This window comes from Falco rusticolus, chromosome 1, assembly GCF_015220075.1.
Source record: "Falco rusticolus isolate bFalRus1 chromosome 1, bFalRus1.pri, whole genome shotgun sequence".
In the NCBI taxonomy this organism is placed as follows: domain Eukaryota; kingdom Metazoa; phylum Chordata; class Aves; order Falconiformes; family Falconidae; genus Falco; species Falco rusticolus.
This window is the reverse complement of record NC_051187.1, coordinates 27,290,424-27,316,120: the sequence shown is the minus strand read 5'-3', so window position 1 is coordinate 27,316,120 and position 25,697 is coordinate 27,290,424. Positions and strand designations below refer to the sequence as shown.

The window sequence follows — 25,697 nt, the reverse complement described above, 5'->3', positions numbered from 1 at the left end:
TTTATATATCTTTTATTACATAATGATAACCTGAAGAGAAGTAGATATTTAATCCATGTACAATATAAAGAAATGATAGAGCAGAAAAAACACTTTCCCATTCAACAACATTCTAAAGATGCTTTTTAATCAGACATTTAAGCATTAAACATTTCTCAGTAGTAGGTTAAACTACTAAAATACAGTAAGTTTCAGTGCATTGTCCAAGCAGATGTGGAAATGCATACACATTCAAAGGGCTTTGTGGAAACCTAGTATTAATTCCCTCAGTTGCCTCAAACACAGAGCAAACACTGCAGTTACAGAATTTCTGGCCTTCATTTATTAGACCAAGAACAAGTAAGTCCTCCAACTATTGGTAATGCAATACTGTCAGCCTGCTGAATTAAAAAAAAAAATCAAGCCTGTGTAAATATTCTCATAAGCAGGGGGAATTTACCTGATTTCTACATACTGTTTAAAGTAAGCCCCACTTCATCTGAGTAAGAAAAGGAATCATCATTCTTCTCTCACACCTGCAAACACTGCTGCTCAGGGCTGACCGAAGCACGCGTGCCGCACATGGTATACAACTGATGGTACCCTCGAGTGCTGCCATAAGAAAAATAAAAAATATCCCGAAAGACACATATGCAAAGCTTATCTTTAAGAGTTGCCTTTTCCACCATCACCTAAAGAAGAGGGAAGAAAATATGTGCAATATTTAAAATTAGCCAAGAGTCGCTCTTTAATCAACTGCATTCAAATGGAAGTCCATCTCCCATTGCCCAGGGTTAAAAGCCACACAGAGTGAAACACTTGGCAGAAATCTTGGGTGATCATTTCTCAGTCATTAGAAGGGACGGCTCTGATGTGAAATAGGGCAAAGCAGCAAGTAAAGATTTGTTTTACATCACAGAATTTACATTTCACCTCCATGAAGTACAGGGAGCTGCTCCCAGAACTAAATCTGGGAGAGATACACGCGCATATGGGACTTGTCTCCTGACATAATGCTGTTATTTCCTATGAGCAGACTGGGACTAAAAATCACCTCATCTGTGAGTCCTCCATGAGAAGAATTGGCACATGGTTTTGGCAGCTACAAGCTTGATAGACATCAGACCAGGCATGCCACTCTGGCTAGCAGATGCACCATTGTGGTAACCCCCCACGTACACCAAGCTTTTCCAAACACCAATCATTAGGAAAAAAAAAAAAAAAAAAAAAAAAAGGAAAATGAGTTCAAGTGCTGGTGCTTTATCATTAACATCTACAAAAGCCCATCAGCAGGACACTGGGAAGTGCAACACAAGGAGCAGCATCTGCTCCCACTCAGCCCCACCACTGTCACACGGTCCCCATGGCTTTAGGGCCAGCTCCGGTCTCCCTTTGTTTTTCCCACGTTGCTGCTTTCTTAGTCGAGTCGTGAGGAATACTGACACAACAGAACAACCTCCCTCGTCGGGCTACATTTTAAAAGGTTTACTAAAAAGAGCACTTATTTGGGGAAAGAATAAAGTAGGTCTTAAGTGGACATCTTGGTTGATATTTCAGAATCTGTATTCAAAGATATTAACATATTAGAGTTATTAGTGGTATTTGTAACACCCGTGTTGTGCATGAGATACCTATACCGCTATAACATCAGACTTACCAAAAGAAAAAAAGTAAATCTAAGAAACTGAAGATCACATTTAGGTTGTCTCACAAAATCAGCATAAAAATAAAAACATAAACCTGGTATTTACAGATTAACAAATAAAAATGTGAAGTGGGACTATCCAAATTGCTATTAAAGTGACATTCGACAATTAACTGGAACCCTGATATGAGTGTAACATCCTCCCTCTTCGCTTCCTTTTTTGTTATAAAAACAGTATTTACATATTTTATTATATTTTTTTTTTTTAAAGAGAACTCGTTGACATTATTGCTTGATCCTCTTCAGGAAAGACATTCCAATGAAGCAATTATTCCACATGCTGACAAAACACAGAATATACCATTTCAAGAGTGACAAAAGTTAACATTTTGTTCATCTAAAAATTATATTCATCTGCTAGGTCAGCAGATCACATGTAAATATAAGCCAATCAAAAATACTTTTTACAAAAAATAATCAAGTTTCCTTTTTCAATATGGCAGTAAACATAATTTGTTCTTTCACTCTCACCTTCCACAAACTTAATTCTAAATAGGAGCTTACTATTTTTTCACAAAAAAAGATAAATTTGATTAAAATTGTTATTTTCATAAACAAACACAAAGCCCAGCCTTACACCTCACATGTCTACCAAAAGTCACACTTGTGAGTTGCTGAACACCTACGTAGAAATGTAGCCTTTGTTCAACAGCAAGGGGACTTTTCTGGTGCACAGCACTCCCAGATAAAATATTACTATCTTTCAAGACTTTCTGAAGTGCTAACTATGAACCACCAGTTCTTCTTTCAGGCAGGTCTAAATTGACTATCCTCCCATATCTGAAAAGATACAGCTTTGTATTTGACTATGAATATTAAGCAGCTTTCTCCACAAAACAGGAAGGCACCATGCACATAGCAGTTGAGGCAGGAAGCAAACAGCAGCAACATGACGTGAATTTTAGGTTCAGATGAGTTAAGGCTTCTGTTAAACTTCTTCATCTTCTTCTAGTTAGAATCGCTATCTGGAAAGAAAAAAACAGAAGCAACTGAAGTAACGGTATGACATGGTCAGGAGAGCAGTCACACCCTGCTGTGTCTGCTTTGTCTTACACACAAACCGTGTCTGTTACAGAAAGCCCCTACAAATGCATACTGCTGTCCTAGTGTCATCTTGGTCTTGTCCTATTTAACGCCCTAAACACTCAAGAGTTACCCAGAACACGGCTGAAACAACACACACCAAGGTTTTCAAAATGTGTGCAAGCCTCAGTTATTCGGTGACTTGACCATTCTTGCTTGATGGAAGCACTATGAAATTGCAGCACCACCAGTCCAAGTGTTGTTAAAAAAAGGAATTATCTGCAGAGAATCAGGGAAACTGTATCACCTGTGAATGAAAACTTCACTTCCACAAAAACCTGCTCTGAATTAACACAATTACTTTACGTTCCTGGGTGCACACTTCATGCCAAGTATGCTTCAGTGTTTATGCTTTCAGAGTGACCATACTGACACATTAAGGAAACATTTTTCATGTGTGTTTTTATCACTGTGTACTTTCACTTAGCAAAGCCCCTCTTCCTGTAGGGATATACCTTTTCAAACCTGATTCTCATAATGGCTCTGTCTCTTCTTTGATTTCAGCTCCTTCAGCCACTGAGGAGACTTTTCTTCTGACCTAAGATATAGAAAAAAAAAATATTGTTATTTACTTATGAAAACTCACTACCGAAAAAGAAATATACAATCTCCCCTACAGCCTTGGGAAGCATACTTGCATTATTTTTTTCTTTCACCAAAATGAGTATTAGCATCTTTCTGACACTGGAAGTCTCTCACCTGTCCTGCTTCTCCACACTGGAGGGCAGCAGTCTGCTACCAGGAGTTCCAAGCTGCAGTTGCGGTTTAGGGGATTTGAACAACTGAGCAGAATTCACTTCACCAGGACTCTCAGACTCTTGTCTTTTTCGCAGTTGGGCCTAAATAGAAGAATAAAGAAAAGGGCTCCTTTTTTAAGCCAGCATTCAAACGTGTTTTTTTTTGGAATGCAAACCACATCACTCAGATTTATAAAAACAAAAAAATCCATTCCTGAAATCAGTGCAGGGATTCTTTTTTTTTGAAAGCATGCTTGCTATTGCAAAGATGTTTTTTTTCCCCAAATCACTTAGTATTTCTAGCCAACAGTTAAAAGTGAGTAACATAACTGTGAGGGTTTTCTACACATATGCCCCCTGCCCTCGCACCGGCCCCACAACAACAACATTGTCATCTTCAGCAAAACTTCCTAGCTCTATTCCTAGATATCATCTGCAGCTACTGAAACCGTTTAACTCTTATCTGACACGCTCTGCCTGTGTTCACCTTGAGAACAGAGTGGTCTATTCCTGGAAATACGGGAAGTCTCTGTGCCTGTACAGACGATCTCACAGTATGCTGTATCTTTTCTTCCTCGTCAGTATCTTCCTGTTGCGTAGTTTTCTTCTCTTCTAATTGTTTAAAAAAAAAAAAAAAAGCGGGATTGGGGGTGGGGGGGGTTTGGAATTAGCAGGCTTTTCATCTGCACCTTGTTCTAGATCTCTTCTTCCATTCAGAAACACATTAAGAGTAATATTAACACACCACAGGACTGAGTTCAATGCTTCAACAGAGATCAAAGCAACAAACATACTAAGTACACAGCACTAGAAAGATTTCTTGCTGACAGAGATGAGGGAGCAGAAGGTACTCCTAATTTCATGAATGTTGATGCTTCTAAATGTCTCTGTTGATCACAGGACATGAGATTAATTTAGAACTGGCAGAGAAACATCTGAAGTCATCAGGTCTACCTCCCGCTCAAAGCAGGGCTTTGATTCCAAAAGGCTGAGGAGCCGAAGTCTGCACACCCAAGGGAAGGCGCTAACTACATGTCAGCTTCCAGAACAGCACTTCTTATCAAGGAAAGCCTTCAAAATTTTTTAGGTCTGTTAAACCCACACCAAAGTAACCATCACACAGACAACAGTCTTTCCATTCATTAGGAGGCTATAGAAGAGATCAGTTTGATCACATTTTCTTTCCTGTATTCACAGGCTTTAAGGGAAAGCTGAAACTGTGGGTCACAAAACTGACTTTTTAAATAGGTCCCCTCAGCTACAAAAATATCACCAGCCTCTCTAAAGAGCAGGCTGCAACACCAATAATTCCTCCACTCAGGGAATATCTAAAGGATATCTGCAGCATCTATCACCATAGCACTGTAATGCTGCAAAATCACGGATCTATAACGAGCGCGTGCAATAAGCCATTCATTCACTTCCACAAGCAAGGATTTTCGATGTCTGATGCATTTCCTTATTGCATCCTAAGTAATAGGACAGGCCAGGAGGGGGGACATTTTTCATAGAATGAATTAAGGAGTTGATTTATCCTTAACTAGGCCTCTTTAGTCCTATAGTGCTTATAGATGCTAGAAAGAAAGAATATTTATGAGTGCTTGTAGAATATGAACAATTACAGTTGCTCTTACCAGGCAACCACAGGTCTAGATATAAAGAATGTGCATCCTACCGCAGCAGTTTCTAAACTCAGTATTTTCTCAGTGAGCAAAATTCTCTTAAGTCAGCAGCCAGAAACTAAGGGAAACTGAATCAAAGCTCTCCTTCACCCTGGTCTTCTGCAGGTCTGGCTGCTGTGGCTTCCCTCACTCCAAAGGCTCCAAAAAATGGAAGGGAAGACCTGACTTAAAGGATCACCCAGAGGTGAGAAAAGGAAGCTGCTGTTAAACCTTGATGCAACTTCAGGTATGTTACACTGTTTAGAAATTCCTGCCCTTACAACCACGTCAATTACTGCTAATTGTTTCAGAGAGTTGAGGGATACCTGTGGAATCTTTAAACATCCAGGTATTATCTGGTTCTTCTGTCAGAGAAAATCTGTTTTCAAACTCCAGCCCTCTGCTTCTTCTAAGAGAGTGGGAAATAGGAGCCCGGCGGCGTCTCTTTTTGCTGAGCTGTACACGAGTTTTCAGTGCACTGGAGTCCAGAATAGTGGTTTGCTATAAAAAGAAACAAAGTCTTTACTTTCAACCAGCCTGAAAAGAAGCCATCTCCTCTATAATGATTTCCCAACCTACTTTAACACATTAACCCATTCAGTTTAATTAAGCTATATATATTTGCCTGATTATTATTCTTGTAGTTACTTAAAGCTATATTAAAGAGAATTTATGATGAGGATATGCTACATTGTGGCTAACTAGGTGGAGTGCTGGTTCTTTGATCTCTCTTGGCTGTGGATGTCTGAACTACATGAATTGTTTTCACTAAATTAATAAAAAATAACTGCAATAAATTGGATTTTGGTTCCTGGTGTATTTTAAGAATAGAAGAAGAAGAGGCCTTACTAGCTAGTAACAGCTGAGGGCCAGTAAGACGACTAGGATCTAAAAAGAGCAACTACACAAAATTCTCTTGTAGTAGAGTGCTGTAATTTCATTGTTCTGAAGGGTTGCATCTACAGTAATTTCAAGCCACTCATCAGCAACAAGGAGACTGCAAGTTAAGTGTCATACCACTCAGAAACACACACATGCACCTCTGTGCTTGACGGTAAGGTAGTAACATTTAGAGAGCAAAAGAAAGAGCCGTAATTTATTTATTTAAAGCAACTTGTTAGAGACTTGCCTGTAATCAGTACTGAGCCTCCTGTTTCTCTTCAGAAGACGTGGTTTTGTCTCTTTTCAAGAGATTTCAGGTCAGAAAAACTACCGATTAAAGCAGCGTATTGCCACCTGTACTTGTAGGTATTCGTGTTTTAAAGAGACACCCCTAGCCGTCCAGGGAACAGTACCACGTAGGACCATCTCCACTACCTGCAGAACCACTGACAGACAGAGACTAACCACCATCCGTGCTGTTATGAGTGACTAACACTTTCTTTACAGAGCAAAAAGTGCACTTGGGATATTCTGCCAAAGCGTTAGGAACTGCTACCATGGCCAAGGCACATGTGGTTAGAGATCTCAAAGCAATGGATCACGGAACATGGCCTCTGCTTCAGAGCTGGGGTGGGCTGGAAGACGAGAGCAGCACCTACTTTGGCAAAACACTGGTTTCTGCAGCTCCCCACGGATGGCAACACCAGCAGAGAACAGAGCTGGCTGGAGGCACTTTCGCACAGCCTACGCAGGAAGCAGCTGTGATTTTAACAGTCAATTCTGCCGCACCAGATCAAACTGCCTCCAGCACAAACCTGCTTGCATCCTTCCTACATTTTACAGAGCAGTCTACTCAGTTCAGAAGGTGTGATGGCACTTTGACAAGCAAGGCAGTGCAACCAAGACCTTCCTAGCAGCTGCACAATGCCTTCAAGTTGGGAATCTTGCACTTACCAATATATCTGCCATTAGATACTGTATAATAAAAAAAGGTGCACCAACTCTTACTAAAGAAAATCCAGTACTTCCTGGGAGCTGTACTGAAAAACTACAGTTGCATCGGTGCTTTCAAAGAACACTAAGCCTCATTAACTGTGTATGGCCAAAAATGACTTTTCTTACAGCCACAAGATTAAGTATGAAAAATTCCTTTAAAATGTAGTTGTAAGCTACTACAGAAAGAGACCAATCGTGAATAAGAGAAACAACAGGAAATGTCTTTATAGCCTTAAAGCTGCTTGGCTGATAGCACAGCAGTCACTAGGTATTTGTGTCATTTAATTATGTTCCCAATGTTCATAAAGCCGTTTAACTCCTTGCATTCTGCTCCTCAGCGAGCTATAAGAAAACCAGCAGTTTTACCAAGCGACTGGCAGACACTATCCAAGGCCCATAGCTTTTTGCAGTCTCTCAGAACCTAAGTGTTACAGGAACTAGAAAAACTTTGTAGCTTTGATCTTAAAATTTTCAGGCAGGAAGTCAGTTGGGAAAATTCAATGCGATAAAGAAAAGGCAGAGGAAGATTGAGTGCAAAGTTTCCAGAAGATACTGCTTCACAGTGATTAACACAGGTAACAATACAGTTAACATAGAAGGAGAACTTACGTTTCCCATTATGGTAACTTACATCAATGAAAGAGAAATCAGTGGTCTTTTCATCAGGGTAGGCGTCTCCTGGAGGAGGTAAATCAGTCCCGTCAGTAGAGTCTATGTCAGTGCTGGAACGGTCAAAACTTATGCTCCTTTGGTCTTTTGAGATGTCATGGTGATCTACCAGGGAGGCAGGTTCCGTTTGAGAGGACAGTGAAGATGGGTGGCTATTTGGGGGTTGCTTTCTCGTTGAAATAACATCATTTTCCAAGGAAGGAGATTCGGGCACAAAGCTGTAAATTAAGAAAATGAAATTTATGAGACTTCAGGGTAAGGAAATACATGCAAGGATAGTTGGGATCACGCAGACGATAAATAAAAGTAGAACTGAAGCTATGGCTACAAGTAACAAAGGCATCTTTGGAGGCAGCGGGTACCAACAGCAAGGGTGCAGATCACTTTCATTAGCACAGCTTTTTACCCATATGGATTTACAGTGTATCAAATAATGCAAGTATGCAGATAAATTGTAATAATTTGATTGCAATATGCTTTTATTGCTCGGGGTTTCTTTTCCCAAGCACAAAGGCCCCTTCAAACGCATGCATGTGAATGAGATGAGGGAAAGAGCAAACTGCTTAAAAGCCCTAAGCAATTTGCCCATTTGACATACGCATCAGCAGACCTTACACTTTGGCACTGTATACACTTGAAAACACTGTGAAGGGTAATACCCTGTTTGCAGGCCTCAGACAAAGAGTAACCGTTCAAAGATTCTTCTCTGTGCTCATCCAAAACTATCTTAAATATGTATAAATATGAAACAATAAATACTCTTTTACTGTAAGTGAATTCCTGCAGAACACTACAAGCTACTTGCAGGTCTTTCAAGAACAATCCTTACAAACACCTCTGTTGTTCACGTTCCCACCTTTTCCCTAGGAAGGCACACATATATATATATATACACACAGAGACACATATATATATTTTTGAGATGTATTATACCTAATTAATATTAATCTATTGTAAATAATAACATATAGTATGTAATTTTTTAATATATGTAGATGCAAAAGTTGTGTGCACACTTTCTGAAACACAAGAAGACTGCATATACACATCTGGACCTGAAGAAAATGCGAGTGCAATGGGAATGGCCCTGGCCACCAGGCAGCTCCTGCAACACAGTTCATGCTCCGGGTGTGAGTAACTCCGTTTCACATGACTCCAAGGAAAGAAACTGAAGCATCTTAAGCAGCGCAGAGCATTTAAACACTTTGGAAGCATTTTTTAGATGCTAATAGACATTGGATTTAAAAAAAAAGAATTGTATCCCTCGTGTTCCGACAGAAAGAAGCGTCTCCGTTGGTGCTATCCCAAGACCAACAGCTCCTCCACTTGAGCTGTAGTAGATTTTGGTTCTCTCATTGCCTCTAGTTCTGGTCTGTAAGAGACAAGGAACACAAGCAGCTGTAACCCAGTCAATGGCAATTGCCAAGATATGAAAGAGGAGAGAGGACATTGCTTGTTTAGGTGGATCCAATCCCATATCCCATTGGGAAGTTTGGAAGCAACAACGTGATCGCGCAGAAGTGCTACGGGCTCATCGATTCACTCTTGCCAGGCAGGAGGTCTGCTGGCCTCAGAGTAGGTGACTTTAAAGCATGCAGAGTGAACTGGCAGGGAAGGGGACTGGAAAAGGGCAAGATCAGGGCTGGAAATCACTAGAGAAAGCTCTGCAGGGGAGAGAGACTGAGGCAGTGTCACTGGACTGGAGCACAAATGCCCTGTGCTGCTCCACCATGCTCATTCACAGCATGGAAACTAACCAGAGATAAGCCCACCTGACTGCAGAAGTGGTTCTCTGAACCAACTCCTTCCTTAAGAGCTTCTCTTTTATCTTGGGGCATATTTTGGAGAGAGCTGCCCGTCCAGCCACAGGTTGTTTTCTCTCAGGAGGTGGGCAGCAGGTGGCACCCTAAGGCAGGGCTCCACAAGCAGAAGCTTTCGGGGTGCCTCAGGGATAGCACCGAGGGCAGCAGGACCTGCACCCCAGCACTGTGATGCTCCCAGCGTATTCCTAGAAATTTTTCCCTTGCCTAGATTAACAGAAAGTAGTGTCAGGACTGAAAGCTGTATAGAGTTGTGTGTCTCCCTTTGTCACGTAGGTTGGAGCATTCCTTCGAACAGCAGGAGATTGTAGGGAACACTGTAAGACTCTACTGTCAGTAAAAATAGGGCTGTCTTGCTTCTAATTTTAGGAGTTCCTAGTTTAAAAACCAAACTCTAAAAGTATTTAAGGAGTTATGGGTTTTTTCCTCTTCTTAAGAAAAGTCTTTTATTACTAAGCACCTTTGTTGAGCAAATATCTAGGTAAAGTGTTCTAAATCCAAAAAAATCTGAACACGTATGAACATATGCACGGTTTTTAAACAATAGACCTCAGTATTTGGTACAGTCCACAACGACAGCAATCTTGGGAGGAAAACACTCAGGAGTCTACTGTTGAATAACAACTTTCTATGAAGCAGCAGTTCTAATTTCCAGTCTGGCAGAGCAAATGCTGCACAGAGGGTTTTTCCAGCACATGAGTAGTGTGAATGCTTCTTCCCTCCTTCAGCAGTGGGCCCCAGGATAATTAAGAACTGGTACTAATGAGCTCCAGGGGGAAGTTTTTGTCTAGTATTTTTGCTTCAAATGATATTTGGTATCTGCAGCATTAGGCTTCAGATCCACTAGAATGGGGAAGAACGTAGAGACGAACGACAATCTGCACGCTTATCACCTTTCATGGAAATGAAAAATATATATTAAAAGGATCCTGTCTGATTTGCACATCTCTGGAAAGCCTCTCCCCTTCTACATCTTAGGGCTTCAGCTAACACAGCAGTGCAGTTTTTCAAATGAATATTTGAAAAATACAGATGAATTTACACTGATCAGTGGTTTGTAATTCACTAACCTTTCTAATGGATTCTCCTTTACTGTTCTCACACAATTACAGCATCGTTACACATTAAACACTGTGACACAGCTAATCACCAAACATGGCAAGCATGACTTGAGTACACACACTGTCATGCACAGTGGCTTCTTTCCATCTGAACCACAAATTAGGGGGGAAACACCCTTCATAATAATGGTCAAATATTGCAACTTAAAACATATTTTCAGTTCTCATTACTGAGAGCTACTGTGCATCTTCTATTACTTCATTAAGATTTCAAGTTGTATGAGCATATCCGTAAGCTACTAACAATGTTTAACAGGGGTCATTTACAGATGCTTGCTTCTCTGAAAAATTATCGTTCCTGTAGTGGACACAAATTTCAGTAGAATGGTTATCACAAATATGCAATATACTAAGATCAATCTTCACTTTCAATTGCAATTAAATTTAATTAGTTTTAGCAAGACAGTGCGAAGAGGCCATAAAGAATGTGTTGCTTCATTATATGAAATTAGGAGTGAAAAAGTAAAGGAATGCTGGTTTTTATGCTGCTGAAAAGTTAGAATCAAAAGGCAGCTGTCACTTTGCCTAGGGCATCACACAAGAAATAACATCAATTCAGAAATGACCTTTCGTATTCCATAACTACAGATTCCCATTTATTACAGGTAGCTGATACTATAGTAGGTCTTTGTTTCTGAAACTTTGTTGTAGCCTAGCTTCAAGAATTTAAAGAAATAAATAACTAAAATCTTATGAAGTCAGAGCTGTATATATCCATCACCTAAAAACACGGTTCCTTTTCTGTAAAAAAGAATCATTTTTCCTTATGAAGACTGCTGCAATCTAAAAGTAAGAATTTTCTATGGTGTCAACTTGGAAAAGCTTACTAAAGCACTTGAGAAAAAAAAAAATAAAACCTTTTCGATAAGCTAAGAAAAATCCAATTAATGCCTCCAAATTAAACCATCTCCTTCCATTCTGAAAAGTTATTTGCCAAAGCCTGTTGCCACCAGCCAAGAGCAGCCCCTTCTGTTTATTCTACCAGTGATTAAGTTTAGCTGAAAATGATCCTTCCTTCACCTTCTTAGAAGCTTATCTAGGAGCAGGACCATGTTTATCCTGTTGCCACATTATGACTTTTTATTTTAAAATTCCCTTCCTCTCTCAGAGAGAAGGAGCTCATTCACTGATGCGTTCATGAAACACTCCTAAAGGGGCTAAAATAATCACTCCACGACTCAAATACTGGAAAATGCCAGAAACTGGAAGTTCCTCCAACACACCACCAGCAGGCTGGTGACACTGTTCTGTCCCTACTGCTGCAGCGTTCCCATTTGCTCCCTGGGTACCCTGCTCCCAGCGCTCCCTCAGCCATGGGTTCAGCTGGTGGCCGAAAGGCGTATGGGGTGCGTGAGGAATACAACAACACGTAAAGTCTTAAGGGAAGTGAGTAAGGCAAAACAGGAAAGTTGAATTATCAGAGTATCCTGTAAGTTCCTGCCTGTGGGCCGAATGCAGAGGTGTGTTCGAATCACCCATGGCAAGAGGAAGAGAATGCCTGCACTTGCCCTGGCAGAGGCCTTCTACTTGATAAAAAATAAACTGCAAACAAAATGCAGTTTCAATATATTCCAGGAAGATTTCCCTTATTAATGTTTAAAAGCATGTTACTCTTACTCCTTTCCAAGTGCCTGAATTGAATATACCAGTCATTCCCGACAATGAACTGGAAGTCAAAATAAAGCAGAAAAAGGGGGTTGCAAAATGCCACAAAGTTACTATTTGTGTCTGTCATTGTCATGCTATAAAAAAAAACCCAAAACTAAATATTTCTTACAGCGGAAACAAAATTCCAAGACATGGGGATTGAGTTCAATACTTCAATAAACCAGAATTTTTAGGTGGAGCTTTTCTAATTAGGAAGAATTCTCCAGGTTTGAAATAACATTCCAGCACTGTCTGTTTTGGAGCCAAGACAAGCACGTTTGTTACAAAACAGATTTCAGAAACTGTCTATAACATACTGAAATCAAAGTTATTTTACAGAAGGTTTGGATGTCACTGTTGGCATGTCACATAGTTCACTGAACTTCAAGCTGAAACCTACCCTGATTTCATAAGCAATAAAATATTTATAGAACACAGTTCTCAAGTGCAGAACACACCAAACATAACTGACACTAATGTCTGCTGTATGATCTTAACATGTATAACATTAAAAAACCCAGATAAAATGCTATTTTCATACTACACTGAGCAGATATTGGCTCAAACAGCAAAGATCAAGCTGTACTTTACACAAGAGGTGTAAATTATAAAAACCCTCATACTTAATACTCCAGGTTTATTTCATTACATCATTTTACTAACAAAAAAGCATCAGTAATATTATCTTTCATTCAACTGACATTCCATTACATCCTCCATTTCACCACACTAAAACGCTTCAGAGTCAGTGAGACGGGGACATTGTACCCCAGGATTTATCTGGCAGTGCACTGCGTGTCATCCTGCTGTTGGAGCAGCTGCCTGGCATTCAGAGCACCCGTTTCAAATGGATTTTGCCATTCAGCCCATCTGGTAGCACAGCTCTTAAAGGCAGTGCTGATTGGTATGGAAGAGGACCAAATTTATAAAAATATTTAAAACAAACCCCAAGACTGTTAGCGTACCCTGTCTAATCATAATCAGACACTTCCTTACCTACCTGAGAGGGAGGAAATCAAGACAGTTTTAGCAAAATCTTCCCAGAACCCTACTTCTGCCCACCAGAGGCACAAGCAGGTTATCACTTTCTAAATGTGAAAACGTACATTTCTAACTATAATTACAAACATAAAAATACAAAGAATAAAAGAAGTTTTACTACCTCTGCTAATCTCATCAAAGCCATTTGATGTATTTCTCAAGAAAAACTGTTATTCTCATGTCTCTTCTACCATTTTAGCACTAAAAAAAAATAACATCTAACTTGTGTTTCAATCACTAGCAGACTTGTTAAACCTATTCCAGTCCAAGCAGGTTTTGTCATTGCTTATGAAAGTGGTGATACTGCATTCTCACTGGAGGATTGAGTTTACATTTCAAAACTTATTGCAATTTGTAGATATCAAAGAAACATTTCCACACCTATAGACTAAAGAAAATGAACATGCAACTTTAGAAGAAACATACATGTGCACCCATGTCACACACATACACCCAAATTTTTCTTCTCATTACGAAGGAAAAGCTTGCACGCATGGCAGAGGGGACCTTGCTCAGCCTCACCTGTCCCCACTGTGCCGCTGCTCGTTCCAGGTGCCATACTGGCTGTCGGGCTCCTGCACAAGCGTGTCCGTGTCCTTCGCTCCTGAGGGCTGCCTGGAGAAGCATTGCTTCAGCTGATCCTGCAGGGAAACAATTGAAACATTTCATCAGTCTTTTATCCTTTAGCTAAATGATTAACAGGTTGTATTTGCAATACTGGTTTTGAATCTACCAGTTAAGCTTGGTCAACACAAAACAGGGAATAAACTTAAACAAGGAAAACTGCTATGAACTTGGAGCAATGATTCTCTATAAAATAAGCACTATTTTCCTGGGCAAATCACCAGTTCTAGAGGCCAGAACTGACTCCCTGGTTTTAGTAACTCCATATTGCTTTAACATTATCCTTATCCCAGGTTGCACAAGGTTTTTAGAAGCACCTATGCAAACACGAAGAATTCTGCTGGGAACTACATTTAATCTCCCCAAGCATACATCTCCCATCAACTCTACTGCTCTTTTCCTGGATTTAATAAAAGGACTTCCCCCCCTCCCCCCCACCCCTCCCCGGCTTTCTTGGGAAGACATTCAAAATAATAAAGCATAAATAAGTAAGCATAGTGGCAGACACTAGAAAGCCTTTGACAAATTGACGTGTGCTAGTGTAAATTTCAAACACTATGTACAACATAGAAGGACAGACTCCAGTGGTTTTTTCCTGTGTTCTACTCTGTCCTCTCATTTCCTAAGTATTTTTATTTCATAGATATGTTACTTTCTAAGAGAGAACATTGCATCTGAAGACCCTTCCCTTTCAGGGGAGAGAAGTGGGTCAGCTGCTGCTGCTGGCACCCTAGATTTGCAGCAGATCTATGTTAACATGCTCCAGAACATAACACTGCTGCACCTTTTGTTTTACCATTGTATTGAGTTACATACTGAAGTTCAACAGTTACTGAAATAATACATTGTGTGTAGATAATTAAACGTTGGTCCCTTTTGCATTCATTATCCCAAACAAATGCAAGTATGGCTTTCAGTGCTGTATCAACTTTGCTTATGAAGATCTCATCTAACAGCACATTGCACTGTTTTCTACATGTCCTAAGCTTTTTCTCTTTATATAAAAAAAGGAAAAAACACAACCAACCCATCAAAACACCCGCCCACCACCTCAAACCCACCTAGCAGAACATGCTGGTGGAAACTACCAACACACCTATTTCACTTCAGGCAGCACACACAAAGTAACAACCATACTCAGTGAACTGGGATTCCTTAATATTACCAGGGAAAAGAAGAAAACAAGGAAAAAAAAAAAAGAGATTGCATGTTTTCTTGCGTCCTTAATTTTGTAAACCTAAAGAATACTATCTTAAAACTATAAAAATACTGACATTAAGAATAATTCACCAATACTGATACTTGGCTACTGAATCCTACAATGCTTGCATCTTCTGCTACAAGTTGCTTATTTCCCCAACCATACTACCAGCCGTTGCCACTCTCTAGCTCTGTCATGCTCTTCGCTGCTGACAGTGCTCTATTTTAATGCTGAGTGAAATAAACACCAAAAGGCTCCACCATTTATTCCAACTATTACAATGCACCATTACTAGACAGTCTAAAATTCCAGTTTGCAATACTCAAGTAAGGCTTGGGTTGTGTGTTGCAAGAAACCCAAGTTTCCTGTTTTTCATCTTCCAGATGTTCCCATTGCCTAATAATTCCCTGGTAGTAACTCTTACACTTTATATAGAGACACATACCTGTAAAGCCCAGAGGCAAGCTGAGTTGTTAACATTTTTCAGCCCATTCCATACCAGCTTTTAGCAATGAGCACTGCACACACCTCTTAACAGCTAGGCGAGTAGCAGGGAAATAGTCCTGTACAGCTCAGAAACCACAGGGCATTTCCTACTGCTTGGCTCAGGCATATGTTTTGCTTTCCACAGAGTCCTTCCGTAGCTTCATGATTTCATGCCTGCACCAGGGGTTAAACTAACACTCCTGGGCTCAGCCTTCTGCTGTTACTTGGTGGCCACTTGATTCACTTCTAGGAAAGGCACTAACAAACGCAAATCATTATTCTTGCTTTCCTCCCCACTGTCTATCCTAGTTCAGGTTGGTGGTTTGTTTGTGGTTGTTTTTTTCTTTTTTTTTCAACCTGATGCTTGTTATGAATTTTTTTCAATCCCAATCTACACATTACCACATTTTTATAATCAATGCACACAAAGTATTTATCAACTTTTGCCACTTTCTGCACAGAAACAGTTGCAGCTGTATCAAGCACTGTAGCTGCAGCACCTGGCAGCCTTAGTGGCAGCACACTCAGCCTCCACAGCCCTTGCTCAGCACCCCAGGGGGACACTTGCTGCCCCAACAGAATATGACCCAACAGACACAACCACCTCTTCTTTTTTGTTGGAAGTCAGTGTTTTCCACCTGCTACGACTAAAGTCCATTACCTCTGTGCATGGTATGTATTAAATTGTTACTTGTTTCTAGCTAGAAACAGTCTAAAAAGCTTAGAAACAGGAATGGAAGCAGCTGAAAAACAACTTCATTTTATTGCATTGGGGAGACATTGTTTACAAAAAGTGTTGTGTTATCACGACTGTGATGTTTGTAAGAAGAAAGCATGGACAATCCAGATAATACCATTTTGGCAGCTACAGGAAAAAAATTAGATGCAAATATATTGCTCATCTGAAGGCTCAGTAATTCTTACTAAAATTTTACATTGCAAACTGATCAGCACGTATTCTTCCATTTCAGGCAACATTTTACTTGATGTGATATATATTTGAACTTTAAGATGTGGTTTTATAGCCAAAATGACACAATTAACACTCAGATACCAATTCTCTATGCTAAAGCCAAAACAAGCCTGAAAAAGAAATAAAATTGCTACTTCTGTAGACATTGTGAACATAAATTCAGTAAAACAAACTGAGAAGTCAAGAATATGACACTCCAAATTCTAGCAGATTACTTTGTTACATTGAGTAATGCTATTGCATTTTGCTTCTGGAGGAAGCTACTTCAGAAGGCAGCTGCACAATCTTTCCCTGATGATCCCTTTCAGTCCACACTTTTTAACTGACCCAATGACTAGCTGGAAAAAACAAATGTTCTTTGAAGTCTACAAACCATTCCTTAGGCCTAAACTATTTAAAGACTCTGGCTTCTACCAGCTGAGAAGAACCACAGAGAATTTGATGAGGTATAATAACCTGGCCAGCTAGCTGAGAGAGAAAAGGTTCCAACTACGACTGAAATAGGGAGAAGTAAGAGGAGCTGATCCCATCCCCAGCTTGTGGAGGAGGTATCCGAGGGTGACACAGAAAAGCAATTTATAGCCTGTGCATCCTGGAGTAGGTAGGATATGTTGAAGAAGAAAGGGACAACAAACTATAAAGATTATTCTTCACAGTATGTGATTACTATCAAGCATAAGAATGATAAGGTTTAGGTTTTCTTTTGAAGATCTCTCTTGCATTATCTTCACTGCCCTCCAGAAAAACTAAAGGCAATCTGGTAATACAGAAGCACTGGCCATCGGGACCTTGGACGTGCCTGGGAAAAGTCCATTCCCTTTGTTTTCAAAATGTTTACCTTCAGTAACTATAAGCTTATTTCTAAAAAACAGTAGAGGCTAGTCAAAAAAGTAAAATAAAAAAACAGAGTGATAACTTTCTCTACCTCCATCCTCCTTCAGCCTTTATAATCCTTGGGTAGCACTTGATAGCTGCTATTAAACTTTTGGTTTTTTAAATACCAGTCAAAATTACACAATTTCTCTGAGAACTATACATACATACCATTGCATTTTATGGCTGAGATGCTTTTAGACGCAAGCAACTCAGATTAGATCATACAGATACATTTGCATTTTCTGGCATTAACATTTTACTTGGAACAACCTGGTGTTACAAAGACCATGAATGAAGAACAAACTGGGATTACAAATTGGGAGCTTTAAAACATATGACAGATGCAAAAATAATGTAAGCTTTACTGAATGTACTAGAGTGACAATTTTCAGGTCTGTCACAAGCCCATTATATCACACATCCCACAGTGCCCTGTATCACATTAATTTACATAAAACCACAGAAGACAGATCAAAGTACCCTGCCTACTGCCTAGTAGCCCCTTGCAATGCATCCCATGGCACAATAAGGTGCCAGTTTTTACCCAAGTATTGGGACAAGAAAGAACAAAATACTTTCCAACATGTACTGTTCCCAAACATGACCAGATTCTGCTTCATACTTTGTTCCCTAGCCTAAATCCTAACTTAAAGCTCACTTCTTCAGATGGATGAAAACAGTATTTTCCTTTTTTAAATGTGTAAGTACTATAGAGCAAGAGATCCTGCAAGATAAAGAACTGACATATCTGGCTTTGACTTTTGTTGCCCTCAAGAACATATCTGCTCTGAACAGAAAACCTTTTCTTCTGTAAGAGACAACTACCCACTATTAACTCAACAAACCTGTGCTAATATGTGTGAGCCGTTCTCTTTCTCTATCCAACCCAAAGTCCAAAAGAGGTGGTGTACAATGTGTGAAGCTAGGCCAGATACAGCCATTTCCTCAATAAACAGAATATTCATAATACAGTAACAGACATATCAAAGGAAAAAGCAATAAAAAGAGGGGTCTGGTGTCTTCTTAGAGCACAAGATAAACCAAAATTAGGAATTCTCTTATTTGTAAGCACAGAAAAATCTCCCCAATCAAATAAATACTGCTCTCAATCCAGTATTCAAATGCTGTAATTCTCCACGCCTCAATCTTTAACTTAAAACACTTACATCAGTAGCCAGGAACAAAATCAACTTAATTTTCACATGAAATAAAACAGTTGAGTTGTATACTGATCTGCCTCTAGTTCTTCTTCTAAAATGAGACATTATGATTATGCCTCTTTCAGTACTCCCTTGGAATTAAGCTGGGTTTGGCAGCAGTCCAGAGCTGATTACTCCTGCAATTTCCAGTTCCTGAAAATGATGCACATACAATATTGGTCCTACCAGCACAAAAATTAACCGTAACTAAGAAAGAATGCATACATTTATGTGAAAAACACTTCTGCGCTGATGTGAAATAAAGACCTGGCATATGAAGAATGCCAGTTGAAAGAGATCTCATGAGTCAGAATCCTCACAGACAGTTTCAAAAATATCTTTGTTTGCAAAAGAGACAGAGACATCAGACAGCCAAAATGACACCCCACAGCTTGACGTGAAAAAATTAAAAGTTAAAATCTACTGGCATAAATTGAATATGAATAGGTAATTGCACAATGGAATGAAGTTTTGACCATCTGCCTCATTAACACAAAACTCAGAAAGAAAAATTCTTGCTGATTTCTTGAAAATCTTCCCCCTGCCCCCTCCTTTTTTTTTTCCTCTCTTCTCTTTTTAATGAAAAGTAGTCAGATGTTTGGTCAAATTGCCCATATTCAGAACTCCCCTGCCCCTTAAGTGCAACACTGCACTTAAGGAGAGTTTACAAGTCCTTACAAACCCAGAACGCAGTCCCAGTTGTTCCCCTGCAATATACCAGGAAGATGGCAATATACCTTATTCTATTAAAAAAAAATTCCATCATTTTATAGTTGACTCTGCTTTGAGTCAGATACTGGGCTAGAGACCTCCAGAGCTCCTTTCTAACCTGAATTATTCTATGATTATTCTAATGATTTCAAGGTTTATTACTAAAAAGTCAACTATGTATTTTCGACCACCAACAGAATTATCACAAACATAACACCACATCAAAACCAATGAACCAACACCAAAAAAAAACAAACCCAGCACAAGGGCCTTAGAAACTATACAACATTTCACAACCCATGTGTTTTTTCTAAGTATCCAAACATCAACACAGCAAGTGGGAAATTGAACTTTGTGGCATCAGCATCCCAGGATTTCCATATATACTTACTAGCCAGCGAACTACTGGTGCCCACAGGTAGTAAGTCATGGTTCAAGACCAACACTCCAGTTAGTTCCAAGCAATCAGGTGAGGAGATTTACCAACTCAGTGTTTAAATAAGTTGTTGAAAGGAGTAACTGCCTTAGTGTAGTGTCCCAGGCAGAAGGCAGCACTTTCTGCCTCCCACCCCACCCTCCATGCTGCAGTGACAGATAAACAGTTCCAGGAACTGTACATTTTCTTTCTGATCTCACTGATGAGGAAAGTTTAGAGACCTCCAGTGCAGGCTCCACCCACAGGCATCATACATGATGACTTCACCAGCCCTCCCAATACCCAATTCAGCACAGTATGTTCAAACCAAGGAAGCACTTTACAAACACTGGAGACCAAGCCTAAGAGCAGTGACAAAAGTAATTGTATTAATCTCATAACCTCAAGGTCTTTACATTGTTACACAGGCCACCTCCACCACTGCCAGCAGGGAAGGAGACTGCAGTGAGCAACCTCGACGTCTGCTCAAGAGCCATGTCCCACTGGCTCCAGTGTCTTTCTGGCCTGGAGAGGACAAGCTGGTTTAACATGGCAAACCACAGCTGCAGCAGGGGTGCATGAGCATACACCTGGGGAAACACAGGCACGCCCCAGCTGCCCCCACCTGTATCTGCAAGCGCTCACACAATGTATTTAGCACTGTTACATCCTAAGGATCTATACTGCTCGACTCAACAAACCTTTACATAATAAATGTTTAATTTTTCCATGTGCAGTGGAGTACATACCAAGTCCCATGGTATAAAACATTCTCATAAATGATATCAGCCACTACATCCTTGCTGTTGCTATGCAACCTAGGGCTGTCTCGGCCATATCTTCCAGTAGGATATGATAACCAACAACCAATTATACCCCTAATGTTAAAAGCTGACAGCATTTACCTTATGATAGATGGGTTGTTTTTAGAGGGTGACTGGTTTAATTCTCCACCTTTTCATAGCTTCCCACCTTGATGCACAAGCCTGAATCCCAGCCCCTTTTCCATGGAAAGGCATGGCAAAAATTGCAGAAAAGCAGACCTACATCTGCAGAAATAAGGAGATGGCTAAGTGTTCCTCCCAGCCCCTAACCCCAAGGAAGAAAACGGAAGGAAGAGTAAGTTGTGAACAGCTGGTACCAGACAGCAACTGAGTGGAGAGGGCAAAGAACATCCCAAGCTGCTACATATCCCATGTATAGTGTTAGCTCAGCTGCTCTCCTTTAAAAAGCTTTATACCACACCCACAACAGCCCTTATCACTAGTCTTACGGCCTTGCTAATAAGAAAGCCAGTCTTAACCTTAGAAGCAAAACTTTGCTTCACAGTCCTGTATTTGAACTGAATTGAACCAAACCTAATCCACTGTATTTAACGTATATCCCTTTGAAACGTGTATATGCCTTGTGCTACAGTACAAATATTTTCACCCTAATCAAAACACACAAACGGTGCAGATCTAAACACAACAAATGATTTAACAAGTGCATTAGTGCAGAGCTGACAGGGATCCTTCTGGCCACACCAGCACAAAATGTTCATTGCACACAGTGGCAAAGCAGCCAGAGGAAATCATTGCCAGCAAGTTCAATAATTTACTCAAGTTCAAAAAGCATTTCCCAGCAACACCTTTCCAGCCTAAACTTGAACCCCCAAGAGTCTATCACAGCTCTCCAAATCCCAGCATCTCCCACACCTTTTGAACATACAAAATTACTTCCCCTGCTTGCCAGTCTTCAGCTAATCGCTTCTTCTCTATTAATGGATCTTTCACTCACGAGCCCCAGCTCTGCTGTGCCTCCCAGGAGCCAGGTCCAGCTGACAGACTCACGGTTTGAAAGGCAGCAGCACCACAGAGAGACCCAAAGTCTACGCACAGCAGTCTGGCCACAACAGAAACGTGGCCAAAGTAATCTGAAGTTTCACCAGGAATCTGGTTACCATCATGCAATGAAATTTATTCACTGCTTTTCCAGTGACTCTCGGTGAAGGTAACCTCCTGGCTTCATTGAGGATTTCAAAGACATTTTAGCGTTTGTCATTTTTTATACCCTGAAAATAGAACTGCTATGACTTGCTGCAAACACTCACCACACACGTACCATGTGGTTTCAGTGTAAGGCTGAAGATAGAGCAGAGGTTGACTTATGTGAGAAAAGCAGACAAGAACCGAATTCTAAATATATACCTTGCTAGGGCTGAGTGAGCCATGGCAACTTCCTCTGAGAAGTGGGCAAGCAGAAAACCAAAGCAGAGCACAGGGAATAGTTGGGAACATCTTTAAAATGCCTTCTATAACAACACTTTCCTTTTCAGCCTTAGGCAGTCAAGCTAAAAAGAAGTTAAACCCCAAGAAACCAAACCCAGCAGGATCAGAGCCAGAGGCATGCCAGCCTGTCCATCAGGAAGATTTTGAGCAGAATAGTGCTCTCCTACCTAGACAGAGGAATCCACTCTCTCCCAGAGGGCATGCGTAACTTATCAGCATTAATAAAAGTTGGCACCAGGAGTTGAACAGGATCCCTCATCTTCAACATCGCAAGAGACACAAGCCAGAACAAGACAATTTTATACTGTTATGCTAGGAAGTGAATATATTTGCTTTTTTTGAAAAGCTACATACTTGAAATCAACACCTCCTACTTGAAATATTTTATTTCACAGCTCTTCAGCACAGTTAATGTTTTTCCACATAAGACATAGGTTAAACTCCAAACAAACATTCCTGGGAAAAAGTGCTCTGTAGTTTAAAGCCTAGATTTAAAGATGTACAGAAAGTGACAGGATTTCTTGACAACAAGTGAATAACAAACATGCAGACTTTGGAGACTGTGCACTGCTCCTTTAAACAAAAATCTCAGACAACTCAGAAGATGTTTTAGAAGAGAGCAGTCAAAACACACACCCCCCCCCCAGTGAACACCACTAGTATTTCCTGAAACTATCACAATGTTACAAGATGTTAATAAAAATGGATTGCCAGTGTTAACAGTTGTGTTCAGTGATGGTTTTGTTTAATGCAATTTACTGCTCCCTGAAAGCAAACTTAAGTGTTTAGGGGGGAGGGGAAAAAAAAAAAAAAAAAAAAAAAAGCGCAAGGTGAATGAGCACAGAATTACCAGCTCTAAATATATTTATGTTCTTTTCTTATGCTTTAAGAACACAACAAAAATCAACTCCTTGCAGCCAGTCTAAGCAAAATCACAGAGTAAAGTCGTTTAAGTGATTATTCCTGTCAAAATAACATGGGAACAACAAAGGCAGTATACTAGATGTCCATCACGATGGTTTTTATGGCCCAGATTTATGCTGCCAGCTATGTTCATGGCTTGTTAAACCAAAGAAAAGTTATTAAGAATGCAAAAGCATGCACTGTTTCAGCATTGGCCCTTGTATCTTCATTAATTAAAGTGAACAGCTTTACTCCTCACCCCCACCCTGAAACGAGACAAACAACTCATTTTTAATAGCGTGCTCTCTGCAAACATGCTTCACACTACCATAACAGCTCTCTGGAAACTTAGAGATAAAGTTCTATTCATTGATAGTACCAAACCCAGTATTTTTGAGAGAAAGTCATTGTGCTTTCAGGGAATATTAGGAAAAAAATAGCTCAGCTATTTGTTGTAGGGTCTGTATCAAAATAGCCAAGCTCAGAATAAAAATGCCAACTTGTATTACTTCCTTTTTAGAAATAGTTTGTGAAGGATGCTTCCGATACAGGACAAACATTTGCAGTCAGATCTTGGGTAAAATCAAAACTGATAGTACAGATCAATGCTCTTTTAAAAGCAGAGATACAATCCCAGGTGATGTGCAGGTGAATGGCACGTGTATAATTCAAACCAGGTTTTAACAGTGCTCTTCGTCCCTCACCCGCTCCTCAGCAGGATCCTACTCAAACAGAAAAAGTCATCCAGCAACTTTTCCAAGAAACAAGCTGAATGCACAAGCTTGTATTGGCTTAGAAAGAAACATCTGAGAAGATCAGAAAAAAACAAGATAGGACTTTCAGCCTCTAGCAGAGAGGATGATAGTGAAAGGGCTGCAGGATGCAACAAAACCCCTCTGAAGCGCCAAGTGCCCTCCCAGCATGTGGGACACATGCAGGCAAACAACATACTCTACTTGCATCCTTATTTAATTATATTAAATATTTTTTTAATTATAGTATTTAATTATATTAAAACTGAATTCAAACAAAATAACTGTGATGCTGTCAGATCAGCTTGAATGAAAAGATCATTTTCATCAACTGACCAGTACACCAGAAAGCAAACCACACTTAAACGCACTTCAGTATTATTTTTCGTACATATCAGATCAACTCACATAAAACACATCAACTACTTAACAGCCCAAAGAGCCACAGAATTAATCTTTCCCATTCTATTTCAAAATCTTCTCCCTAAGAATCTGAAACACCTCTGAGATCTTCCACAGCTTTGTTGTTCACACTTGCAGTCTGAATGCAGTTGAACTGCCAACACAGAAACAAACTGCCACACTTTCTTAGTAGTGGTGTAAGGGGCTAGCTAAGGAACTGAGGGTATTAAACAACTATGCAGTTTTTATTGTATGGCAACAAACTTTCAGATCTAGGACTAATAGTGTTGGCTGTGAAACCAGACAGCATACCTGTAATTGAAACATGACTGATATTATCATGAGTGAAACAGAGGCAACGTTTAAAGAAAGTATGTCTGTTCCTATTACATCAAAGACACTGAGCTGGTGACATGAGATGAAAAATGGAAAAAAAGCCTCAATAAAAATGTCAGGGAAAAAAAAATCTACAGAGAAATCTTTTAAATGGAAGTTAAGTGAAAAATTCTGCAAGATAAGCTACAGATTCCCAGATCTGATACTAATATGCCAGAATAACGATGCAATTAAAATCGGTCCTGTGTCATTATGTGCAGCCAGTTTTAACACAGGTGACCTGTAACAGCATACCAGGGCCCAGGCATTCAGGGGTGCAGCAGTCACTAAGTTTCTTCACTCCATGGTGACACCTTTTTCCCTTAAATTAAATATAAGAACACTATATTGCATCTATTTGTAGAAAATATTCTCAGACCAATTAAATTCAGTTTCAGTGGAAACAAAAAGGACAGTGACTAGCTTTGAAGACATGGCTACATGAACAGGCTATCACAAAGCAAAGGAGAGGAAGGAAAAGCTTGCTGGGCAACAGGAATTGATGAGAAAAACAGTGTGCTCAGGGGTTTGTGTTATGAATGAAAGCAGGACAAATGACAAAGTAGTCCATTTCAATGGAAACATTAATAGGAGTACTACAGGGAAAAATAAACAGTCTGCCTTTGAATATACCAGTGAAGATATTTAAAATAAGAATTATTCCTGCACTCCTGTTTGTGATTTGCAGATCTGCATATATTAAACTCTGACAGATCAACTGTTGGGTTTGAGAACCACAAGAATTAGTTTTAGCTCTCAGGGTCATTTTATCCCTTGACCGTCCTAGCTTTTAAGTGATTCCTTAAAATGTGGCTGTACTTTCTCTAGATGCAGAATCAGATTGCCCTGAGTTAAGAGTGTAATTCAAGGCAATTGAATTTAATTAAAAAAAATGTTAGAAGAGATTAAGACACAAACTAAATTCACAGTGTCCTCTGTATAAAGACCAGTTCCCACAGAAAAACTAGAGGATTACATTTTAAGTAAGGTATATCCACCCAGCCTCCCCTCCTGAGGAATCTGCTGCAGAACCTCCTCTTTGCGGCGCCACAGAGAAACACCCAACGTCAGAGATGGGAATGGGTAGAAAGTCAGCCCTGCCAGACATGGAATAGGAAAATATGACAAGGTACGAACAGAAAAACAAAGTGAATACATAATCCCTGACC

At 39.9% G+C, this 25,697-nt stretch overlaps 1 protein-coding gene across 6 annotated transcripts in view; it reads right to left on the bottom strand.

The window, feature by feature from the left end:
- Window positions 1-106: 106 nt before the first annotated feature.
- KIAA1671 (KIAA1671 ortholog) overlaps window positions 107-25,697 on the bottom strand; it is an 87,269-nt gene continuing 61,678 nt past the window's right edge. For 2 of the 6 annotated variants that reach the window (XM_037375260.1, XM_037375258.1), the window contains exons 2-8: window positions 13,864-13,982; window positions 7,675-7,930; window positions 5,492-5,666; window positions 3,992-4,116; window positions 3,467-3,606; window positions 3,223-3,305; window positions 107-2,649 (exon numbers count right to left, since the gene is read on the bottom strand). In XM_037375260.1, coding sequence (XP_037231157.1) covers window positions 3,227-3,305; window positions 3,467-3,606; window positions 3,992-4,116; window positions 5,492-5,666; window positions 7,675-7,930; window positions 13,864-13,982 — 894 coding nt within the window. In that variant the 3' untranslated portion in view covers window positions 107-2,649; window positions 3,223-3,226. Of the gene's footprint in view, window positions 2,650-3,222; window positions 3,306-3,466; window positions 3,607-3,991; window positions 4,117-5,491; window positions 5,667-7,674; window positions 7,931-13,857; window positions 13,983-18,667; window positions 18,782-19,802; window positions 20,020-25,697 lie in introns of those variants that run through there. The other 4 variants (XM_037375261.1, XM_037375259.1, XM_037375256.1 and 1 more) reach the window with 4 other exon arrangements.